Source organism: Dendropsophus ebraccatus, chromosome 4, assembly GCF_027789765.1.
Source record: "Dendropsophus ebraccatus isolate aDenEbr1 chromosome 4, aDenEbr1.pat, whole genome shotgun sequence".
Taxonomy (NCBI): Eukaryota; Metazoa; Chordata; class Amphibia; order Anura; family Hylidae; genus Dendropsophus; species Dendropsophus ebraccatus.
In genome coordinates, this window is record NC_091457.1 from 56,419,276 (window position 1) to 56,445,013 (window position 25,738).

The 25,738-nt window shown below is 45.1% G+C and overlaps 1 protein-coding gene across 2 annotated transcripts in view; it reads left to right on the forward strand.

Moving 5' to 3' along the window:
- SLC12A4 (solute carrier family 12 member 4) overlaps nucleotides 1-25,738 on the forward strand; it is a 76,578-nt gene that overhangs the window by 25,833 nt on the left and 25,007 nt on the right. Inside the window, exons 1-5 of one of the 2 annotated variants that reach the window (XM_069965890.1) lie at nucleotides 11,355-11,579; nucleotides 15,936-16,030; nucleotides 18,510-18,641; nucleotides 22,446-22,592; nucleotides 23,997-24,051. In XM_069965890.1, coding sequence (XP_069821991.1) covers nucleotides 11,444-11,579; nucleotides 15,936-16,030; nucleotides 18,510-18,641; nucleotides 22,446-22,592; nucleotides 23,997-24,051 — 565 coding nt within the window. In that variant the 5' untranslated portion in view covers nucleotides 11,355-11,443. Of the gene's footprint in view, nucleotides 1-11,354; nucleotides 11,580-15,935; nucleotides 16,031-18,509; nucleotides 18,642-22,445; nucleotides 22,593-23,996; nucleotides 24,052-25,738 lie in introns of those variants that run through there. The other variant, XM_069965891.1, reaches the window with a different exon arrangement.

Consider the following 25,738-nt stretch of genomic DNA (forward strand, 5'->3'; position numbering starts at 1 on the left):
CAGAATTAGGAGAGGATGGAAATAACTACTTACTGTTATGGCCACCTCCGTCCCGTCAGGTTGGATTCTCTACCACCGAATCTAAGAAGCAAAATACAGACATCAAATACATTTTCCCAGCTACATAAACCCCCCCCCCCCCCCCCCCCCAATATATAGATAACAGGGTTTCCTATAATCCTGGATTGATATACAGTAATATTTAATCTCCATGTAGTATAATAAAGTCCTTTCAATATGAAGCCATTACCTGTTGATGAGAGCTCCTCTTCTCCATAGCACAATCTACAAAGCAAACAAATCGCCAGCACTCTGAACACCTCCACCCACTCCGAGTAGTAACCCTGAAAAGACTCCAGTGCAGCACAGATCCATAGAACACTTAGCACAGCATTGTGATGTCATTGATGACACTAATGTCATAGATAATACCGCCTGTGTGGCAGTTAGAATGTCATATGAGCAATGTGTGTATTTACAGGATATCCTAGGACTTGCAGTGTTTTTTTTTTCATCAATGGCCTTTTCTATCAGACACAGTGCCATAGGATGGGTGGCTTATCTACCTCTTATTGCTGCTCCTCTTATTCACTTCAGTGATATGATCTGCAATGTCAGGAGCAGCTGCTGGTAGGAAATGAAAAGGCCATTAGCAAGAAATATACTGGAAAACCTCTTTACCTTGTAGGTGGAGATGGGCAAACCCTAATCACTCCCCAGAAGCTACGGATCTTCTGACTTTTCATCCAAATAGTTAAATCCCTAAAACCTAGGAACTGGGGTACAGCAAGAAAGTAAAGATACCACTGTACTTAGGGCACCCAAGGCTCTAAATCAGTGTTTCTCAACCTGCAGTACGGGTAAACAGCGCAAGTTGAGGGGGTACAATGGAGGAGTGTAAAAAAAAAGAAGAAAAAAACAGCCAACATGCATAATGAAAAAGCTAAGAGCACCGCCGTGGCCCTCTGCCTGAGTGCTGCTTAACCATCAGCTGAGGGCCGATGCTGGGCTGCGGACGTCCTTTAAAGTGGGTAGGGAGATGTTTGGCCACCCGTTACCTGCTCCCTGGCAACTCCTCTCCCAGTAACTCCCCCATCCTCAGCGCCTTCTCTTTGGTCTCCTCTGTTATGTCCCGACACAGGCAAGCAGTGTACAGAGACACTGCCTGCAGCGGATGTGCCTCACAGCCCCGTATGTGTGTCTTTAAGATGCACACATGCAGGTGAATGATTGTGGCTGCTGGGCACATTGGGTGCAAGCAGTGTCTCTGTACCAGGCTGTATGATTGTTTTTCTAGTGGAGGCACTTCACAGCGGGGGCATAGAAAACGAATTGGGGCACAGAGGGGGCATAGCAAAACGAATTGGAGCACAGAGAAATTAGGTTCAAACCTAAAATGCGTGAAATGGCGATGCACAGTCGGTGCCCAATGATTTAAAAAACACCATACTTTACCTAGCATGTTGCAGGGCTTTTCCTGCGCTCCTTCTTCCTCCCGGTCCCGCACGCAGCAGCAGCTTCGGAGCAGCCTGTCTGAGCTGACAGACCACTCAGCCACTCACTGGCCAGGACCACCGCGGTCAGTGATTGGCTGAGCGGTCTGTCAGCTCAGACAGGCCGCTCAAAAGTTGCTGCTGTGCGCGGGATCGGGAGGAAGAAGGAGCGCAGGAGAAGCCCTGTGACATGTTTAGGTAAGTATGGTGTTTAAAACAAGGGCTGTAAGGACATCGGTAACGATGTCCCTGCAGCCCTTGCTAAACGATTATCGGGCTGTGGAATAGGCCCAGTAAACTACTATAGGCCCAATAATCTAGCAGATTGGCGCTCGTTTACATGATTGATCGGGCCCCCATCAGCCCGTGGAATAGGACCCTTAGAAGTAGAGTAGAGGAGAGGAGTTTGTCAAGGGAGTCCTAACCCAATATAGCAATGTATTCTGCTGGAACTTGAGAGACTCCTTGAGTCAGAAGTTACTTGTACTTGTGTATAGACTATAGTCTGACCACCTTCTGCCCTACAGTGTCGAGTGACTTGTCCTCCTAGGGTGATACAAGTACCAGCCTTGGTTACCTGGGTGAAGCTAAGTTCCCAGGGATGTCCCAGTTGCCTGCACTGATACGTATACTTTCTGGTAGCTTTATCCTATCCAGGCTAGTTCCTCTTTTGATACTGCCCTGCACCCTTTAGACTGGTTCATGACATGGGCTAGGTTGTTCCCAGACTCTTCCCCCTCTTGTAGAGTTTAGCACTGTACAGTAGATATAGTATAAGTACTGAAAAAACGAAGTGTCTCTAGTTGCATCCGACCACACTCGTGTCTTAGATTCAACTCACTGAACACACTGAACTGACTTCCTGCCATACCGGGGCTAACTAACTACTTCCACAGGGGCTGTGTGTGTAGAGAACAGGCATAGGTAGAAAAAGAAAGAGCATCTCCTATAGGCTAACACAGAACACATGGTACACACAAAACAGTAACCCATTGCTAACTGTGCATGAAATAACAAGGCTTAAGGGTACAAACACACACACTATATACACAGCAAATACGCAGCAGATCTGCAGCAGATTTGATGGTGCAGATTTGATGTTGTGTTCAGTTATTTAGATCTAATCTGCTGCGTATTTGTTGCGTATTTGCTGCGTATCGCAGCAGTAAACAAGCTGCGTATACGGTGTGTGTGTTTATACCCTAAGGGCACAAACACACACACCATATACGCAGTGTATTTACTGCTGCAAATACGCAGCAGATCCGCAGCAGATTAGATCTAAATAACTGAACACAGCATCAAATCTGCACCATCAAATCTGCTGCGTATCTGCACACATACACACATCTGCACACATATATGGTGTGTGTGTTTGTACCCTTAAAGCAGGCATGTCCAAACTTTTTTCGAAGAGTGTAAATTTGATGAAGAGAACATGTGCGAGGGCCGACCATTTTGCTTGACATTCTTTGGACCATTAAAATGAATGCAAATAAACTTTTTTTCACAAAGTTTATTGAAAACTGCATTTTATTTTATGACTTGTATGACAAATCTAAACAGGTGCTTAATCAATCTGCCTTAGGCCCCGTTCCCACTGAGCAAAGCTAGAGGAACATGTTCATTCTTCAGCGCGTACAGAGCAGCAGCGTGCGCCTCCCATAGACTCCCATTATGAGCGGGAGGCTAACGGCATTCCGCGGCGGACAATTCCGTCGCGGAATTTCGCTACCTTTCCTCAGTGGGAACGGGGCCTAAGAAGGAGAAGTGTCCTACCTACAGCACTGTCAAAATCTGGGTTTTTCATTTCACAACTTAGCATTTCCCCATTAAAAATGAACTTCACAGTGGGTGCCCCACAATCTGAACAGAACTGGCAACAAGCAATATTGTCCATAAGCTGATTCGTGAGGACTGGTGAGTCTCCGCCAAAAAGATCTCCCTGGAGCATGTTGGTTTAATTATTACCAATATGCTAGGCATGCACGCGCTTTCTGCGAAGTGAATGGTAAAATTTTGGAACATTGAACAATGTACCTATGCAAACCTCTAAAGTTGTGGCTGCCAAATTGGAGACCCTGGGTTTCTAATTAGTCCACCATCCCCCCTATTCACCTGACCTGGCCCCTTCTGAGTGCTATCTGCTTCCTAACTTGAAGAAATAAGAGAGCCGGTTTGACCACCTATCCAATGATTTCATTTTAAATGGACCAAAATAGCTGCAACAACGATGTAACAAGTGCATCAGTCGGAAAGGGGTATATGTTGAATAAATTTGTACTCTGACTCAATTCATTGTGTGCAAAGCCAGGAACTAGGGATGGTCCGAACCGAGTTCGGATCGGTAATGATTGCCGCTGTCTGCCCGCTCCGTGCAGCGGGCGGATCCAGCGGGAGGACCGCCTGGAAAAATGGGATACAGCCATAGCCATAGCGGGCAGACAGCGGGAATCCGATGCCGAGCGTTCGGGTTCATCCGAACCGAACCTCGGCCGGTTCGGACCATCCCTACCAGGAACCTCTCAGCACCACATTAATCGATTCTTGTGAAAAAAAATCACCATTTGTCGTTTAAATATATTATGCCTATCACATTAAATACTAAGGCCTTGAGGAACCAAAACATGTTTGGGATAAGCTGATGTACTGGCTTTATATTTTTTTTTCTGGTCTACAGAGCTGTCTGAGGACTCTGAGTGAGCTGTACTTTGCCAGTTAGCTGTGCCATGAGGGGCAGCACGTGTGGCCTCAGGATATTCTGCACATATTGGTGACTTGTTAGTGTCCCCTTTGTCACAGTGGTGACGGACAGTCATATGCAATGGCTTCCGAGATCAGTACACCAGCAGGTGGGGCAGTGTGTCCCTCTGCAGCACAGGCGGGATTGAGGCACTAAGCGCGAGGCTTCAATGCTCAAATCTGACTACACAAATCTACATTATTCATCAAAGATGACAGGATGCAATCTGTATCAGTCCAGGGTTCTTGTTCACAACACTGCTGCAAATAAAGGTTACGGTAGCTGCCTGTCAATTGCAGAACATGTAATAGGAACTGACACCAAACTTCTTTTAAGAACTTGGAAATCATGTGGGCAAGGACGGGTGTGTAATGAAGGTGTTGGCTGTGTCTGGATGGTGGGCAAGGAAACTGAGAGCTGCTCATGCTTGTCAGCAGCTAACATAATCCCCTCTACTGGTGGTCTGTCTGGGCTGTTTAGCATGTATGTGTGCCTTCATGTAACCACTGTCCCCAAAACAACCCAACACATTGGGCTTCATGGCAGAAATGGAGAAATTACCATCTTGTTTCTCAGACCAATGATGTGCACCCTCTCAAAGTCTCAAAATGAAGATAAATTGTCTTCAAGTACATGGTAGAAGCATGTATAGCATTCAACAATCTTATTAATGGTGCGTTTACACAGACAGATTTATCAGATAGATCTTTGAAGCCAGAGCCAGGAACAGAATATAGACAGGGAACAGGTCATAAAGGAAAGACTGATATTTCTCCTCTTCTCAAATCCATTCCTGGCTTTGGCTTCAATAATGTCAGATAAATCTGTCTGTGTAAACACACTATTATGCTGGGTTTACACGGAGCGATTATCGGGCGCATTTGAACGATAATCGTACGTGTAAACGCAGCGAACGATCGAAAAATCGTTAATTTTGATCTATTAACATGTTCATAAATCGGCGTTCGCAAAAAATTCGCCGACCGTTCCGTGTAAACAGTCGTTGCGCAATAGTCCGGCCACCCGCCGCCCCGCTCGCAGCCCGGCCCCCCGCTCATCCGCAGCCCACTGCGCCGGCTCGATCGCCAGCCCCGCCGCCGCTCTGATCGCCACCCCCGCCGGCACTCCGCTTGCCACCCTCGCCGCTCCGATCGCCACCCTCGCGGCTCTGATCGCCACCCCCGCCGTTCCGATCACCACCCCCGCCGTTCCGATCGCCACCCCCGCCGCCCCGATCGCCACCCCCGCCGCTCCGATAGCCACCCCCGCTCCGATTGCCACCCCGATCGCCACCCCCGCCGCCGCTCCGATCGCCAGCCCCGCCGATCCGATCGCCAGCCCCGCCGATCCGATCGCCACCCCCGCCGCTCCGATCACCACCCCCACCCGCCGCCGCTCCGATCGCCGCCACCACCACGGCCAAAAACAAACGTTACCTGCTCCGCGCAGCAGGTCTTCCGACATCCCCGGCTCCCCTCTTCAGCGCACTGATTGGCTGAAGAGATGAGACGGGAATTTCAAACAGCTCCCCTTCAGCCTATCTGTGCTGCTGTGCATTGATTGGCTGAAGAGGGGAGCTGGGAATTTCAAACGGCTCCCCTTCAGCCAATCAGTGCTGAAGAGGAGCACTGATTGGCTGAAGAGGAGCCGTTTGAAATTCCCGGCTCATCTCTTCAGCCAATCAATGCGCTGAAGATGGGAGCCGGGGATGTCGGAAGACCTGCTGCGCGGAGCAGGTAACGTATGCTCTTGGCCGTGGCGGTGGGGGCGATCGGAGAAGCGGCGGGGGGCGATCGGAGCGGCGGGGGGGGGGGGTGATCGGAGCGGCGGCGGGGGGGCAATCAGAGCGGCGGGGGTGGCGATCGGGGCGGAGCAGGGGGCTGCGGTTGAGCGGGGGGGGGATGGGCTGCGGGCTGGCCGGGCTGCGGGCGCACGACCACAAAACGATTTTTCCGTACGATATATCGTACCGTCTAAACGCTGATCGTTATAAAAAAAATCGTTATTTGGAAATCGTTAATCGTACGATCGGGCCAATAATCGCCTCGTGTAAACTTAGCATAAGGGTGCGTTCACACGTACAGGATCTGCAGTAGATTTGATGGCCCAGATTTGCTTTGAATATGCAACTTCAAATCTGCACCATCAAATCTGCTGCGGATCCTGTACGTGTAAACACACCCTAAGAGGTAAAGTAACCACTGAGTCTTTTTATGTGGCAGCAGGGGAAGCACTCTTATGCCCTCTTGTGGCAAGACCCAGCATGTAATCAGAGCACACGTGTAACCTGCCTGACACATAACTGCAGGCTGAGTTTTTCAGCAATCCTACGTCTGTACTTGGGTGCCTCACCCTGGCAGTATTGTACATTGACAAAATAATAAGAGTGTATCACAGTGTGCACTGATGCCTTAGCTGGCATCTTGTCAGAAATGCCTAGCTGTGTTTATTTCATACAGCCATAAATTTTTTAAAAGTAGTGTGCAAAGAGTGAGTCATAAAAAATTCAATTTTAGTTTAAGAGAAACCAGTAATCAGAATATTTGGTGAACCTGCACAACACCCTTTCAAGAGTGCTTATTAATGTCATCAAATACTATAGTGTGGTCAATCTCTACCCTCCTGTATAATTAGGCCTCATCCACATGTTCAGTAGTTTTTCAGGACAGTAAATTATGCCGCAGTCCTGATCCACAATCTGCAAAAAATTTGTCTGTAGTGCATCCTGAGATTATGTTCCCCCACAGTATTTTGGTCAGTATTTTGCAACCAAAACCAGGAGTGGATTGAAAACACAGAAAGGCTATGTTCATATACCGCTAAAATTGAGTGGATGGACGCCATTTAATGGCAAATAACGGATGTTGTTTTAAAACTACGGCAATAATTTTCCAGGGAAAACACCACTTCACCCCCTCTGTATTACACAGGATATCTTTATATTACACTGCTGCTCATATACAGTCATCCAGCATCAGAGCACAGCACAGATCGCCCCCCACACAATGGACTCTTCAAGATCAGAAACAAACTGCCAAATAGTGACCGACAACATCCCCCCGACCACCCTTATGTAATAGGGCCAGTGCTTTATTATTGATATATAGAGGAAACTAATGTATAGGGTAAAGGGGTTGTCTGATTTTAATAAATAAGGTCCTTAGATTAATAGAACTTAAATTATATCCATGTGAAAATTTATAAAATTCACATGAAAATTACATATAAAAGATGAAAGTTTTTTTTTTTACAGTGGGCTAACACATAGTGAATCGCAGCGGCTTTCACAATGATTGTTTCGCAGTGAAATCCACTGTGATTCCCAATACTGTCATTTTGAATAGGTTTACATACTCGCAGCTAAATTTTTATTGCACTGTGAGTATGTAAAGTGCCATACCCCTTAACCCTCCGTGGCCCGGTGAATACTTTTAAGGGTCCGCACTCCGGCCTGCTTCTTTGGCTCCCGGCATCCTGACGTCCTGCTCAGCCAATCAGTGCGCTGTCCCACTGCAGCCACTGACATATATTGTTGGGGTACACCCATCATTGTTGTTGGCTTTTCCTTCAATACTTTGTTTGAGATGAGGAAGTCACCATTGCTGCTTCTCACATGCCCTACTGTCAAGATATAATATCACTGGAACATGAACTTTTCACATTTTCTATAGATTTAACCAGAAAGCCAAAAATGTATGTATGTGGTTTACTTTTATTTTTTTAAACATGGGTGTCTATATACTGCATAACAAATGCAACAAACTAGCATACCCCATAACTATACACCCCTATACACACTATAATTGGCCAAATCGGGCTGTTATCGCTCCTGTGGAATAGGCCCCTTAGGCTATGTTCACAGTGAGTAAATTGGGCGGAATTCTGCGGCGAATCCCGCCTGTCTCAGTGTGCCATAGCCCATCTATATAAGAGTGTGCCCCCGCTCTCCGCTCCAAGTAACATGACACTTCTATGAGCGGAGGGCGGTGGTAGCGGAGGAGTGTGTGCTCTCCCATAGAGATGCTATGGCACACTGAGACAGGTGGAAAGTTCCGTCGCGGAATTCCGCCTAATTTACTCACTGTGAACATACCATTAGGCTCCGTTCATACGGAATCCCGCCAGCTTCCATCTCATAATGGCGATCTATAGGAGGCTTGCGCGCTTCCTCTCTCTGCGCTGAAGAATGAACATGTCCATTCTTTAGCACAGAGAGAGGAAGCACACATGCCTCCCATAGACTGCGAATATGACACGGAAGCTGGCGGGATTCTGCCAGTTTTACTCCATGTGAACGGAGCCTTAAGCTATGTTCACATCTAGTTACACTCTGTTCATCCAATTCCCACCACTTCAATGGTCCATTCGCACTTGTATACTGTTATTCTGTGTGGCCGCCAGAATTTTTTTAGTTCCGCAAAATACCAGCATAGACTTGGCAGGGCTCCAGATGGCGACCAAAATGGTCGCCAATGCGACTGACATTTTGCAAATGGCGCCCAGATTTATTAATCTGGGCGCCATTTGCGACTGGCCCCGGCGGCGGCGCGCTGTCTCTTTAAGATGCGCGGCTGATGTGCGGCTGCCGGGGGTGTCCCGTCCTATCCCCGGCAGCGCGGCGCATCAGTGAGCTGCCTGGGGCCCTGACTTCCGGCACAGGAAGCGCACGTCAGAGACGCTTCCTGTGTCAGAAGTCACAGCCCCGGCGTACACTGACGCGCCGCGCTGCCGGGGATAGGACGGGACACCCCCGGCAGCCGCACATCAGCCGGGGACAGCACCTAAAGAAGAAGAGGATCGCCGGGGGAGCGGGTTGTCAGGTGAGTTTGTGTGTTTGTTTGTTTTTAAATATTGCTTAGCATAGAGGAGAGGGGGGGGGGCTTTATAATGGGGGGAAGAGAAGGGGGGCATCTATAATGGGGGGAAGGAGGGGGCATCTATAATGGGGGGAGAAGAGGGGCCATCTTCAAGGGGGGGAGAGGGGGCCATCTATAAGGGGAGGGGGTATCTATAAGGGGGGGAGAAGAGGGGGCATCTATAATGGGGGGGGGGAGAGGGGGCATCTATAAGGGGAGGGGGTATCTATAAGGGGGGAGAAGAGGGGGCATCTATAATGGGGGGGAGAAGGGGGCATCTATAAGGGGAGGGGGTCATCTATAAGGGGGGGAGAAGAGGGGGCATCTATAATGGGGGGGAGAGGGGGCCATCTATAAGGGGAGGGGGGTCATCTATAAGGGGGGGGGTCATCTATAATGGGGGGGAGAGGGGGCATCTATAAGGGGAGGTGGTATCTATAAGGGGGGGGGGAGAGGGGGCATCTATAATGGGGGGGAGGAGGGGGCATCTATAATGGGGGTAGAGGGGGTCATCTATAAGGGGAGGGGGGCCATCTATAAGGGGGGGAGAAGAGGGGGCATCTATAACGGGGGGGAGGAGGGGGCATCTATAATGGGGGGGAGGAGGGGGCATCTATAATGGGGGGGAGAGGGGGCCATCTATAAGGGGAGGGGGGTCATCTATAAGGGGGGGGGTCATCTATAATGGGGGGGAGAGGGGGCATCTATAAGGGGAGGTGGTATCTATAAGGGGGGGGGGGGAGAGGGGGCATCTATAATGGGGGGGAGGAGGGGGCATCTATAATGGGGGTAGAGGGGGTCATCTATAAGAGGAGGGGGCCATCTATAAGGGGGGGAGAGGAGGGGGCCATCTATAAGGGGGGGAGAAGAGGGGGCATCTATAATGGGGGGGAGGAGGGGGCATCTATAATGGGGGGGAGGAGGGGGCATCTATAATGGTGGTAGAGGGGGTCATCTATAAGGGGAGGGGGCCATCTATAAGTGTAGGGCAAACTGGCTGCAGACACTGGGAGATAGATATATGCACAATTATTATTATCAGGGCCCCTCAGGTGTCTGTATTGTAGGGGGTCACTTGCATTAGTCACTAGGTGAGAGATATAGCTATCTATATACACATCTTGTGGGGGGTCACTATGGCTGCAGTCATAAGTCTAGCTCAGTATGTATAGACTGTTGCAAGCTTTTAAAGGGAACCTGTCACCCCCGGTGACGGGGTGACAGGCTCCCAACCCCCCGTTAGAGCCCCCTATACTCACCTCATCGCGCCGGGTCCCGCTTCTGAAGATGGTCGGGTCACGGAGATCTCAGCCGCTGCAGCCCGGCGCGCACACTGAGAGATGAGTCCAACACCCATAGAGAATGACGGAGCGCTGGACTCTCCTGTCATTCTCTGAGCGTTGGACTCATCTCTCAGCGCACGCCGGGCTGCAGCGGCTGAGATCTCCGTGACCCGACCATCTTCAGAAGCGGGACCCGGCGCCATGAGGTGAGTATAGGGGGCTCTAACGGGGGGTTGGGAGCCTGTCACCTAGGCACGGGGGTCGACAGGTTCCCTTTAAGTTCAAGTTCAGAAGAGTAAGCCTCATTAAAAGGCTAGCCAAGTGAGGCTGAAGTACTGAGTCAGACTGAAAACGTTCAACATGGAAACTTGCAACTTGACAACCATATACAAACTAAGAAAAGAAAGGATCTAAAGGAGGAGGAGGCTGCCGTGGCCTCTGCACACAGTAAGTCCCATTTAACATAACATTAATTTTACATGGTTTAAAATGTTGGCGACCAAATATTCTATTTGGCGCCTAAATTTTGCAGGTTAGGAGCCAATGGCTCCTAGGTAAATTTTTTAGTCTGGAGCCCTGCTTGGAGGACGGTAGTCACCAGCATAGACTTGGAGGACGGTAGTCACCAGCATAGACTTGGAGGACGGTAATCACCAGCAGACTATGTGCAGTATACACCGGCACATCATTCCGCTGCTGCACTGATGTATAACACAAATAGAGTGTGATTTGTTGGTGTGAACACTGCCAGAGACGGAGACGCAGCGCTTCAGTGGGGGTCCCAGAAGTTGGCTCCTCACAGATGACGCCATCCCTCACCCCTCATGCAGGGCGCCCCGGTATGTGAGGCGCCATCACCCGCGGCCACTGTACTGACAGGCAGAGCTGGGTTCGGCGCTTCCCCTGTAACGTGTCGCAGTTGCTCTCCATGGGGAGGGAGGGGTCTGGAGGGATATGTGAGGGCTCCGGGAGGAAGTGAGGCGATGGGATAGGAATTCATGTGGAGAGGAGAGCGGCGGACGGGCTGGCTGGGCTGGAGCAGTGAACTGGAGCTGGAAGACGCGCACAATGCCGCACTTTACTGTGGTCCCAGTGTCCGAGCGGCAGAAAGATGACTACTGCTCTGTGGAGGGGATCAACTACGTGGACTATCACGACCCCCGGGAGCGCCCTCCGGATCTCTATGACACTGTGAGCTCGGATGGTGAGTGCCTGGCGGCGGGGCGCCTTCTCCATCCAGCTGCATGTCTTGTATCTGCTTCTGTAACGTTGTAGCGGAGCGTTCACACCAGACCCTGAGGCTGCGGCTGACGTGCAGCTTCTATACAGCTATGAGCTATATAATGTGATGCCCGGGGGTGCCCCGCCAGCTATGCCAGGCTCCGGACTATAGGGACTCACTTGGCACTGTCTAGGAGTCCCCATAGCAGTACTATGCCGCCCAGCTGTCATCTGCAGGGCTTCATGTTGTTACTTATATGGAGGAGACACTTACTGGTGACAACTATATCCAGTGTATGTGGTAAATGCCCAGCCACCTGACCTCCCCCAGTCTCTGCTATGGTGGTCCCCCTATTCTTTCCAGTACAGCCAGTATGGGAGCTGGGGACCATATCCAGGCTGTCACTGGCTGCTTGATGAGAGAGATAGTTTAAACAATGAAGAGTTCTCTCCTATCCAAAGCATTGTACCCCATAAGAGAACACTTTGTTTATTTCAGAGGATTTTGGATGTCCTTTCTTATGATCGGTGGCCGTTCCAGCAGTTGGATCCCCCCCCCCCCCCCCGCCGCTATCCAGCTGTTTGGCTCCCCTATTCTATGGAGAGGGGAGACCTTTTGATTGTGGAAACACCCCTTTAAAAGAAGCCCTCTGGCTCCTATTAGCATGGCAAGCTATGTGAATTATCATCCACTGCAAGTAAAACTTACTGGTATCCCCTGATGATAAAGTCTAAAGGTCTCCATACACTTTATACTTATGTCGGCCAAACCCGCCACTCGCAGCTGTCAGTATAAAGTGTATGGAGCTCTTCTGAGACTCCACTGACAGGTGTCAGTGGAGATAGAGGTCTTCTCTGGTTGTCAGGTATGCATCTGGTCTGTAGTCTAAGGCCACATACCCAGGGCCATAGAAATAAATAGGTCCGCAGTTGCCCTTACCCTTAGGGTTTGTTCACACAATGATAATTTCTATAATTTCTGTCCGCAGTTGGCCTTAGGCTACATCTGGCCTTGGGCTACACAGCAACTTTGGTTAGGACACATGTGGTTTGCAGTGTGACCATTTATACGGGCTGATGAAGGGCAAGCAAGGCTCATTTATATGTATGGCTGGTCCACAAGAATGATTGTGGGATCGTTGAAGCCATTAGCGATAATTATAAGGACACAGAAAATCCAATAATCTGGTTATGGGCAATGAGCATTCCTAGGATTTGCCTGATAATCTGCCTGTGTCAAAAGGCCTTTGCTTATTGGATAAATCCCTGATGGTCATTTTTAGGGTATGTTCCCGCTATGGAATATGCGGGTGAATGTCAAGCGAAGGCTGCAATGTGGACTTCATTTAAAGTTCCTTCTATTCCATAGAGTCAGTGATATTCTCAAACTTAATCAGTTCTTTGGGTGGACAGTGGATTTTGTCTATGGGACAGGCAGAGCTTCAAGCAGAGTCCGCCGCGTGGCCTCCGCTTGATATTCCGCTGCATATTTTGTAGTGGGAACATACCCTTAGGCTACAGGGAATGATGTACTACATTATACACATGCTGCAACCAGTCACTGGCCTCAGCAGTCTCTATCTGTATACCTCTAAGGTAAGTGTTGAGCTACAGGAGTCACATGGGTGTATGGTGATGTTACTTCTGTAGCCTAGTAAACAAAGTCGTAGAACGTGGGGGATCATATGAGTAAGGCATTGTTTACACTTTGCATATGTGTTGCGGGACTGTCCTGGTATTGTAATAAACTTCTGAAATTGTGGCAAAAAAGGCTACAATTATAGAAAATCATGAAGGGAAGGGAATTAATCCATGCTTACACTACAAAACTTGCTTATAAAAGCCAATATATACACACACATTTCCTGTACATAAGAATTCAGGAGCAGTGGAAAGTGTATGCATGAAGGTTACTAGTTATCACCTTACATTCTTATGAAATCCATTCATATTTACTTCTTAATTTATGAAATATTTGGTACCTAAAATTCACAGTAACTATATGCCTAAGTTAAATTGATGTTGCCCAGTAAACAAAGTGCGATGGAGCCCGTTAACCCCCCCTCCACCACTACTTAAAGACAACCTTGGCTTTAGCACAGAAAGCCTTTTGCTAATTCCAGATTAATTCACTTTGCTGTTGCCTCAACCTAAGAGCATCCAGACAGGCGCAGTACTGAAGAAGTCAAACGTTAGCCATTCATATTCTGCAGACGTCTGGGAATATATCATTGGCAGTGCCCTAAACATGGGAGACTCCTGTCTTAGCGGACAGAAAGGTAAGATCAGTGCAACACTTGTGTTAGGAGAGCAATGTTTATAAACGTATCCTTTATGTTGCATTAGCCTTGTACCCCTCTCTCGCTCTAGTATTTACCTGTCTACTCCAAAAATGTAAACTTCATGGTGCAGCTCGATATAGGAACATAACCTTATTATTGTCTTTTCTTCCTGTTTGTTTTTGTTTTGTAAGATTCTGCCCATCTATTAAATATACTTTAGAAGTATTTGTATTTTTTTATATTGTTATATTGCTGTGAGGTGGAGACCTCATAAGGGAAGTAGGAGGTGGTGCTATAGTTTATTGTCAGGGTGTTTTTAGGTTTCTTTTCAGAGCTGGGTTTTTTCGAGCCCTTTTGAACTTGCAGTGTTGGGTAGCCTTATGTAATGGGAAACGGTATTCTAAAGAAGAGGGAAAGGTTTGTTTACAGATCATGTATGTTAATCGGTAGATGCAGGATTTATATTGGTAGTTAAATTATTGTGTTTTTTTTTGTTTTACTATATATTATCCTAAAATCTTTCAGTGTTCATTCTCGCCACTAGACTAAACCTGAGACCTTCTGTCTGTGATGATAAAGAAGGCTTCTGTAGAGTGATATGTACAGCATTACAGTGAAGGGTAACACCGGTAGATGGAGAAAACAATGGATGACGCTCACAGCTCATCCTTCCCCCTCCCTGTGGAATGATCTCTTCAAAGCTCGTAGGGTATACTGAGTAAGGGTCGGTTCACACTGAGGAATTCTCACGGATAAACTCAGCGGAATTCCGCCGGCTATACGCGCTCACGGATGCGCCTTTTCGCCGGCTTCATAGACCCCATTCTATGGGCCGGCTCATTCTGCATTCCGCCGAAAGAATTGACATGTCAGTTCTTTTGGTGGAATGCGGAAACAGACGGCCCATAGAATGGTGTTTATGGAGCCGGCGGAATTCTGCAGAGTTTATCCGCGAGAAGTCCTCAATTTGAACCCACCCTAATGTTTACCTGTTGGGGAGGTCCTGTACATTGTTGTCTATGTCTATAGATCTTGCTGTCAAGCCTATCGCCAAATGCTGTTAAATTTCAACTCAGGCAGCATAACTGTCTCCATAAAAAAGTCCAAAAAATTTAATAAAAAAAATGACAATCGGAAAATAGTAACTGATTAAAGAACATGTTTCAGTATGTTTTTCAAATCATTAAAAAAAAAAAAAAAAAAAAACTAGAAAACTAGACGATAACTCACTGATAAACACTGCAGAGCATAGTGCATGGCTGGGCTCATAAGAGAATTTGATAGATACAATGGAAATGGATACAATGTGAAATGTTGTATGCTTTAAGAATTAGTAAACTGACCTACTAAGGTTTCATGTGTAATTTGTCACTTAACCCCTTACATCTTATACTTATTTCAAACCACTTCCCTTCATTTCATTTAGCCTATGTAATTCCTAACATATTTGGAAAAAAAAATCAATTCTTAGGCCATCCCTACTGTCCGCTGCCTCTTGTTAGTGAAAACTTCACTCTAGTAACAGAGAAACCCAGAATAAAAGACAGGAAGTGGGGTTGGGGCTAAGCATGTGCTGTGTACAAGAGAGGGAGAGAGCCAGGGCTGAAAGCTTGCCTGCTGAAGATGATGGGCACTGTTCCTGGAAGGTAAATCAAGGCTTCCCTCATTTCTGACCTCCCTCCCATAAAGCTCAGGGTATTTGTGTCAATAGCAATATAGCAACTACCTTATGTCCACAGTGTTGCAATGTAAAGGCAACATGCTCTAAACTTATGTAATTCTCCTGATAAAGTTCTATTTTTTACCCCACAAGAGAAAAATAGTGTATGGGGGACATTTATTAGGTCTGGCGCACTGCCTCTACATAAATCCCGTGTGCACGGAGCCCGTCTGTGCGAACAAAGTAAAACCTAACAATAATAATGGTGTATCCTATGATTTGTTAGTTGTTTCTTTAATTTTCTATGTACTCTATAACACTTAGTTTTCCCTTTACTATCTTCTATGCATATATCAGTAGATTGTTATATTTTATACAATTACATTTATATTTACAGGTCATGGGAGTGTCCGAGAGAATAGTCCATTTCTCAAGAACTCTGAGCCACACAAAGGCAATGAGTTCTATGACAGAAACTTGGCGTTGTTTGAGGTAAGACTATGTGTGCACATGTTTCTGCACTTTGCTACTGAGAGAATAGTCACAGTGCTGCAATACATAAACTTATATGGATAATAAACTTAAATTAACTAAGTGACGGGGGAAGGAAAAGTGTGTTAAAAGACATTACTATTTTAAGCGAATGTACCGAGTGTTGCATACCATGGCAAATCAGGTCAGTTGTTTACAGGAGTTGAGCCCGGGAAGAGCAGTTCAAAGCTATCTCCTCCCCCAGGCCTGATGACGTGTCTCCTCTTCTCCTTAGGGCCCTATTCCACCGGACGATTATCATTCAGATTATTGTTAAATCGTTCGAATCTAAACGATAAACGTTCGGTTGAAATGCAGTTAACGATTAACGACCGAACAAGAAATCGTTGATCGCTTTATAAGACCTGGACCTATTTTTATTGTTGCTCGTTCGCAAAACGTTCGCAAATTGTTCGCATTGAATAAGACGTCGTTCGTTCGCAGTAGATATGAACGCAATAGCGAAGAAAAAACTATTGCAAATACGATCATAAGTAACGATTATCGTTCCGTGGAAATGAGTGAACGTTTTCAGGTCTTTCGCAATAGCGGTCGTTTGAGATCGTTAATCATTAAAGGATTGTGCGAACGATAATCGTCCAGTGGAATAGGGCCCTTAGTCCCATCTCTAGTCGCTCATACCCCACTTTGATGACAGGCTGGGCCACGCTATGCAGGTTGGGCGGGGAGGAGACTGGAGGCAGGACTGAGGAGAAGAGGAGACAAGTCATCTTGCCTGGGGGAGAAGATAGCTTTGATTTGCTTTTCCTGGGCTCAACTCCTGTGCACAGCTGACCTGATTTGCATATAGCTATTCAGGCGAAAATAACACGAATGGGTCGAGAAATTAGAAAAGGGACTGCGGCAGCAGATTCACTTGATATAGCCTGTTAAGTTGTACATTCGTAACCTCAGTTCAGGTGTGTAAACCTGATTTATGTCTACTTAGCCTTATATTTACATTATTTTTGAAACAAAGACCCTGCCCATGTGACAATTCAGAGAAAAGTACACAGCTGTTTCACGAGGTAACATGCATAGCCGCGTGTGTGTATACACTGGCTCAGCAGCTTCTCCCTAATGTCCCACATGATCCTGGGGCAACATCTGAGTGAATAAGGTAAGATATAAAGCAGCTTCTCCTGTGTGTGCAGTGGAAGCGGGCCAGTCTCCAGCCTCCATGTCCTGACAAACTACTCTAGATGAAGTAGAACTAGACTAGATGTAGAACTAGACTAGATGAAGCAGGTGGTCTTTTCCTACTGACAATCTTCAATTTTTTTTTAAAACTAAATATTTACCATACCCAAACACTGCTAACAATGCCAGATACCTGTAATATAGAGGTCAGCAAAAGTGATAGAGAGGGGGTCACTTTTGGGGCACACCATAGCACACACACACACACAGCCTGCTGCAGCCGTAGTACACACACACACACACACACACACACAGCCTGCTGCAGCCATAGCATACACACACATACACACACACACAACCTGCTGCAGCCAAAACAAAAATCTTCTACCAGAGAGAAAACACCACATTAAGGTGGTTGACAGAGGTTACTGCTGCACTTCTTATGTCTTCTCCTCCTCTATATTACACATGATATCTTCATATTACACTGCTGCTTATATACAGTCATCCAGCATCCAGGAAGAGAACAGCACAGATCTCCCCCCACACAATGGACTCTTCCAGCTCAGAAACAAACTGCCAAATAGTGACCGACAGATTTTCCCTGGCCACCCTTATGTAACAGGGCCAGTGTCCTATCAGAATGTTGCTCATAAAATATATTGATGAATAAAACTTCATATAAAAACTCAATTCTAAAATTTTTTAAAGATTGTTTTAAAGCTGGAGTTGGAATCGGTACATTTCTTCCAGCCAAAACTAGCTCCAACTCCACGACTCCAACTCCACAGCCCTGCCTATGCCACAAAGTTTCCTGAGCAAATGCAGAAGTTGTGACAAATCTGGTTTTCCAGGAAAATCTTGCGGCATTTAGCAGAATAGTAAGCCGGCATTGGCTTATTGTGGTGCTGGGCCTAGATGTCCTGAGCCGTTAACAGGAAGTCAGGTATGCTTTATGCATAAAACATCCCTGGCTTACTGTTTTGTATGTGGAGAAGTCCCTGCTCCTCTTATCATGGTGTCCTGCACTAATAGCATAGGGAGCCATAGAAGTTACACAAAGAAAGCAAGGGCATCTGTCAAAGACTGGGGTCCCTGCCCTTTGCAAAGCAAGCTATGTTGGATATAGCATGCCAAATGTACAGTTGGCAATGGCTGTATGTGTAATGGATGCCAATATATTGAGTTTTCAGTGTTTTTATTATGGCGTTAATTGGATGCCATTATAACAATTGCTCTAGACTGAAAACTGAAACTTTTTAAACATTGATTTAATTCCCCCCCCCTTTTTTTTTTGTAGGAAGAATTGGACATTCGACCTAAAGTTTCTTCTCTTCTAAGCCGCCTTGTAAACTACACAAACCTCACACAGGGAGCAAAGGAACATGAAGAGGCTGAAAGTGGAGAAGGGGCTCGTAAAAAAGTATTCAAGGTAAAAGCTTAGATGAATGATTGCTTCATAGTCTGAAGCCTAACTAATAAATTAGTGACAAGAATGCTGATTGCAACAGCATCTCTTTTAAAAAAGTAAATGTTGTAGTTTGGCTAAATGTGCTTTTTAGTAGTTATAGCAAGCTGTGTACACTGGAGTCCAGGGTATTCATGAGTTGTGGGTTCCCACCACCCAGCCACTGATTTGATAGTTTGGTCTGTGTATCTATGGGGTGAGTAAGTAGAGCCTGCAGGTCATAAATTCACAGGTCTCCAGTCTTAAAAGTTGCACAGGCCACTGGGATGCCACTGTAATCGCTAGATGCTTAGCCAATCTTGCCAACACCTATCTAATATGTATGGCAACTTAAAAGCAATGGGACCCTTTGAAAAGTATCATTATTTGTACATATTGGGGTATGTGCACACTACAGATTCTGAGTGGAGAACTTCAAGTGGATTCCGCCGCTTGCCCATGCTTGAAGTTCCGCCTCTCCCATAGTCTCTATTCTATGCTCAGGCGGATTCCGCCGTCCACCCCAAAGAATTTACATGCCTAAGGGACAGGCAGAACTTCAAGCGGAGCCATGCTGCCGAATCCGCTTGAAGTACTCCGCTCGGAATCTGTAGTGTGCGTATAACCTTATGGTGCAAAAATACCATATCCAAAGGTCTTTTATAAAATTTTCTGCACAACTCACTGTGTAAGCTCTGCTTCCTCGCTACACTTATACACAGCTAAAACAGTAATTCTCCCCTATATGCTCCCTTTTGTGGGCTTTCCTTCTATAGCCGATATGTGTTTGGCTATCCACAGCTTCGTCGGGAGCTCCTGACGAAGCTTTGGGTAGCAAAACATATCAGGCGGTCCAGAGATCCCAATGGCAGCAGTAAAGTAAGGCTTCTTTGACATTTATTATACAAGTAGTTTTGTCTCCTCTTTGTTTGCCATTTTCTGGTCTTTGATTATAGCAGTGTAGTGCTTATGTATCCCTGTCTTAGCAGTGTTACCTATACTGGTGTATTACTATTACATACAGGGTCTGATTATAGCACTTTATTTTCTTATTTATTTATTCAATTTGTTTTCTGCACTATACTGACCAATTACCTATGTGTTCTGTACATATTGTCCCATGTACTAATTTCTAGACTAATGTCATGACAGTTGGCACCGAGCTCCCGCAACCTGGTGTGTGTCCCTGGCTTTTTTTCTTGTGACTGTGTAATTTACCAGTGAAGTGTACTAAATGTATTTTATTGCTCTTAATCAAGTTTGATAAAGATAATTAAGATAATTAATATATATTCTTATATTCAGTTGTCATGTTAATTATGTAGGTTTTGTATTGTATATATCCTTTTGATTGACACTTTGATAGTTTCAATGAGAATGTTACTGGACCAATTTGGGTGGGTATATATAAACAATGCATGCACTGATTTATTTCAATCGACTTTAATAGTGTGTGTGAACGCAGCCTAAATATAACCCTGTTTTACAGTATGTGGATCTTTTAAACCCTGAACAGCTGGTACTTCCTGAGGATTACTTTGAGGAGCACTAATCTTCTATATTTGACATAATTAGTGATCTCAAAGCAGCACAAGATCATATACTGTAGCCTTGATTCCTGTATCTTCCTGGTAGTCTTTACACTGAAAAAGAACATTGTATTACTCTTGCAACTCTGTATGTGGTATTTATGCCACAGTACATAAAGCGCACTTCAATGTACCATACAGCCATAGACAGACAGGTAGGCTAAACACTGCATGATCATCTATTGGTCTGCTGTTGGGAGAAAGGGGTTAGGCCCCCTTACACATCAGAGGAGGAGGGTTTATGCTGCATTTTATCATATCGAGTTCTTCATTCCTGTGTTAAAGGTGCCAAAATGCAAGTGTGTGTTCATGATAGAAGAAGAAGACATCTGTGAGCCAAAAGTTATGCCATGTACATGGCAAGTTTTATTCTTTAGACTTAAAGCCCATGTTTCTTTTTGATTATTTATTTTATTTATTAATCTTTTACTCGTATTTTATCAGAAACTTAGTTTCAGTGCTACAAATAGAGAAGAGAAGAAGCTAACACAGGCCAATTAAAACTCAGGAAAGCTTGTAGTACAATTTTAGAAAAGAGCAAATGCAGGGCCATAATCCAGTTAGACTTTGAGTCTTCGGAAATTGGTCTCCTGTAATAATCTCACCTTTGATCTTTGGCTGGGCCAAGGGTGAGGGATGTGTCCTGGAGTTACCGTGTGTGTCTAACCTTTAAAGGTTATCTCTTCTTTCGATGTAGTGCTTCACTTAATGATTTATTGTGTAGTCAAGGAGCAAGATTTTATATATACATACACTGCAGCAGGGATAAAATGGCATAGTGGTCTTTCTATGCAGTAGATAATACATACCGAGATCCTGCTAGGATATTCAGCAACATTACGTGGCTAGTGGGAAAGAACTGAGGGCATGGTTTCCACAGCGCTCTTGTTGTATTACAAACAATTATATGAAAATGTGGATGGGAATCCCTTTCTTGGTCTGAACCAAAAGACCAGTTCTACCACTTTTTGTGTTGATTATATATTTGAAGCATTGCAGTACAATGACTATATGGCTATTTATATGAGTATCTAGTTGTTTTATACACTTTTACACCTTTGTTTTGTTTTGTTTTTTCTTCCATTTGTTTTCATATGCTTTTGTACCGCATTCCCTAACCCTCTGTGTTGATCTATTGTACTATAAGGGCCCCGGGGCTTATGTATTTGTATGGTTTATGCTTTTAATGTGTTTGAGTATTTTATCCTGGACTAGACAGAAAGACATTTCAGGTTTAAGATTTTTTTTTTTTTATTATTATATATTTATATATATTTTTATTACATTTTATTACAATAAATTGACACATTATCAGATTTTGCTTTGAGGACTGGTATGTTTAAGAATTTTTTAGTTACTGTGTACATTGGATGGTGTATTCCAGTTAACCTCAGCCAAATCAGATACAGGTGAGCTGCATCTTAGATCGTTACTATATGAAAATGTGGTCTGAAGAAAACTTAGGGGGACTTTTATCAAGACTAGCCCCGGTCCCGATTAACTAAGAGGTGCACAACTCCTAGGGTCCATTTACACAAAAAGATTATCTGCCAAAGATTTGAAGCCAAAGCCAGGAATGGATTTGAAAAGAGGAGAAATCTCAGGCTTTCCTTCATGACCTGATCTCTGTTTATAGTCTGTCTCTGACTTTGGCTTGAAATCTTTGGCAGATAAACTTTTTGTGCAAATGGACCCTTAGTAAAGCCAATTGAACCGACACAAGGCATAAATTTTCACCTGATCAGAACATGTGTAGATTTTTGCCTGGTTTAAAGCGACTCTGTACCCACATTCTGACCCCCTCCCCCAAACTGCTTGTACCTTCAGATAGCTGCTTTTAATCCAAGATCTGTCCTGGGGTCCGTTTGGCAGGTGATGCAGTCATTGTCCTAAAAAACAACAACTTTTAAACTGGCAGCCCGTGCCCAATGGGCGTGGCCTAGACTGTGTATGCATTAGGCTGGCACAACCTCTCCGTCCCTCCTCCCCGCCCTCCTCATCATTAGGAATGTTTCAGGCAGATTGCCTCCTATTCGTCAGCTGTGTGAATACTGAACATCTCCCCCTTCTTATTGTTTTTAGTTGTCTGCTCCTAGTCTCTATAAGATGGGTATATATATAAAGATAAAACACTAATAAGGTATATGCCGATGTTTACTTGCCATATATTCTGTATCTTTTTTTTTTTCTCTTTGTGTAGTCTCCCAGTATGGGCACACTGATGGGTGTCTACCTTCCATGTATGCAGAATATCTTAGGAGTGATACTGTTTCTTCGACTGACATGGATAGTGGGTACAGCTGGAGTACTTCAAACCCTTCTCATTGTGCTATTATGCTGTTGCTGTGTAAGTAAATAATATAGAATGGGTAAATGAATATTCATTCATAATAATGTCCACTAGTAACACTTAGGATTTTGCCTGCTTGAGCAATGCCATATTCTAGTTATTTACGGCCAGAAATAGTGCTGCTATACTGTATACATACAGGACAGCTTATCCTTAAAAGTCGCCTGAAGTTACGGGGAGGGGGGGGGGGGCTTTGATGTTTTCCACATACAGTCATGGTCAGAAGTGTTGGCACCCCAGAATTTTTCCAGAAAATGAAGTATTCCTGCTAGGAAATTATTGAAATTACACATGTTTTGTTATACACATGTTTATTTCCTTTGTGTGTATTGGAACAACACAAAAGTACTGAGGGAAAAAAAGGGCAAATTTGGCATAGTTTCACACAAAATTTCAAAAATGGGCTGGACAAAAATAATACTTAAATAATACTTTAGTGTAAATGCAGACATCGATCAAACGACCAATAAGAAATGGTTCATCGTTTGTTTGGTGCAGACACCAAGATAAATTGTTAACCTTTTGCTGTAATTCCACATTAGTTCACTAAGCGTTCGGTGTAATTTCACATTGTTCCTTCATTTGCTGGGATCTGATGGAGAAAACAATCATAGTAACAATCGTAATTAAAGACTATTCTATGTAATATGGTGAGCAATTTCAAGTAAACGATAAACAATCACGTTTGCGATAATTTATTGTTAAACATCGCTTCGTCTACTAGGACCGTAAGGCCCACTGGTTTCTCGTCCAGTGTAGATGCTCTCTGACCCATACAAGACAATGAGCCTTTGCTGATGGTGATGCTGAATCCCCAGAACTTCAGTGACCTGAGGGCCACCCTTCAGGAAAAGTGGGATGCCATGCCTCAGCAGGCAATAAATGACCTGTGAACAGCATTGGATGTCGTCGTCAAGCTGTAAAGGCTCCAGGGCACAAGACACACATTGACACACTGACATATTTTGTTGGGGTATACCCACCGCTGGTGTTGGCTTTTGTTTCGATGAATTGAGATGAGGAAATCGACATTGCATGCTTCCTAAGTTTCATAATGTCATAAAAATTATATAAATACATCAACTTATGTAATCACATGTGAAGGATTGACAGGAAAACTGGAGGTGTAGGGGGATTGAGAGGTGAATAAAGTTTGTTCCGGTAAAGTTATTTTTTAATGTTTATTTTTGCAAAAATAAAGTAGATAATGTGTGAATGGGCTTTTCAAAAATGCCGTGTCAGAACTTGACTTGACTATTCAGCAGCTTGCAGAGTGCAGACTATTTGATATAGGACATCTGACAGAATAGTGTTAAATATTGATAAATGTGTCCGTATTTTTATTTTATTTTTGAAGCCCAAATCTTGTTAAATATTCCACATTTACTTTCTTTCATACAGACTTTACTCACAACTATATCAATGAGTGCCATTGCTACGAATGGTGTTGTGCCAGGTAAATACTGTTATTTATAAATGAAATGATCACCTTTTACAGCTTGTAAGCTTCACTATCCCTTAAGCTTATCTTTGATAAAATCCACTTAAAGGAAACATGTTGTCAATTTTCATGCTGCCTGAACAAGTAATCATCAGACAGGTCCCTGTTAGCTTCTCCCTGCCCAACCAGCTTCGATTGATAGATCTTTTTCTATATTCAAAGAAGGAAAGATCTATAAATCAAGGCTGAGGGTCAGGCAGAAGCTACCAGGGATCACCTGGATGACTTGTGGTTCAGGCAGCATGAAAGTGATGTCAGGTTCTCTTTAAAGGCCATTGACAGATGATGTCAGTGGTAATACTGGTCAGGTAAGATGGGTTTAAGCGAGGATGCAACGCATCCACACTTAACCCTTTGGGTGTCAAACTGACAATGTGGCTCCAACAAGGATACGTGGATGTATGGCATCAACACTTAACCCCCTGGGGGCCAGATTGATCTCACACTGTACCAGTCTTAGCAAGGAAAGGGGTTAAGTTCCCCCCTTCCTTGCTGGGATGGGTGCAGTGCTTGGGGGGTGTAAGGGTGCCTTGTTTATACTCACCACTGATGTCTTTATTCTTCACCAGAGCCTGGTACTCTGAGCTAGAAGTATGCTGGGCTCTGGGCTTTTCAAAAGTGTTAACACTAAATCAGCAGCTGCACACTGCACAAATGTCAATCAGCGGCTGAAGCAGTGTCCCTGCTCAGCCACTGACTAAAAGAAGACAGGGAGAAGACCGGGGGGTAAGTTAACTATCCCCCGGCCTCACAATCCCCCCCAAAATGGAGCACATTCTGGCACACGGGGTTCATTCTTCTTTTGCTGCATCACATAGAAAATAGAAGAACCGTATCAGAACTCTCTTCTTTTCTGTCTAGTGCCAGTATATGGGGCACTGGGGATCTAACAGGGTTCTGTTTAAAACAAACATATTTATGAGCTCAATTAACAAATATATTCTTCTTGAAACTCCAAACATCAACCAACAAGACTATAGACTCTTCTGTGGGGCAGTTACAGTGTTTTGTTTACTTTCTAAAGGGAACTAATCGGCACAATTGTGCGGATTAAGCTCCCAGCAGTGCTATATTGATATTTTAACAGGTTTCCCTATTATTTCTGGGGTTCCTTGCTCCCTAGCTTCAGATCCCAGCAAAACCAGCTTTTAACATGATGTGCAGGGCAGGCAGAGCGCTGTTAACTGGGCGCTCTGCAGGGTTGATTGACAGGCAGAGAGCCGTGACTAGTTACAGACTCAGCCCTGATGCCTAGATCATGGCTTTCTATCTGACTGCTGTAGTGCTGCTGGGAGCTTAAAGCATAACTGTAATTTTTTTTTTTTTTTTTTCCAGAAATCAGTAGTATAAGCGATTTTAAGAAACTCTATAATAGGTTTTATTGGGCAAAAAAGCCTCTTTCTGTACTCAAAAAGCTATTTCCCAGCCTCCCTCCCTCACTTCTTATCTGTGCATTATCAGGTCCATTATATCCTATGGAGGGGGAGGGGCTGAGGGAGATGAAGGAACAGGAAGAGGTGACATGAAGGTCAGCTGTTTTGTACACTGTCTGGGCACCTAAAACGCTGGATTCAGGGGTCAGAAAGGTCAGTGCTTATCTAGGAACTTGCTGAGAGAAGATTGCAGGGTGTTGTGCTGTGCA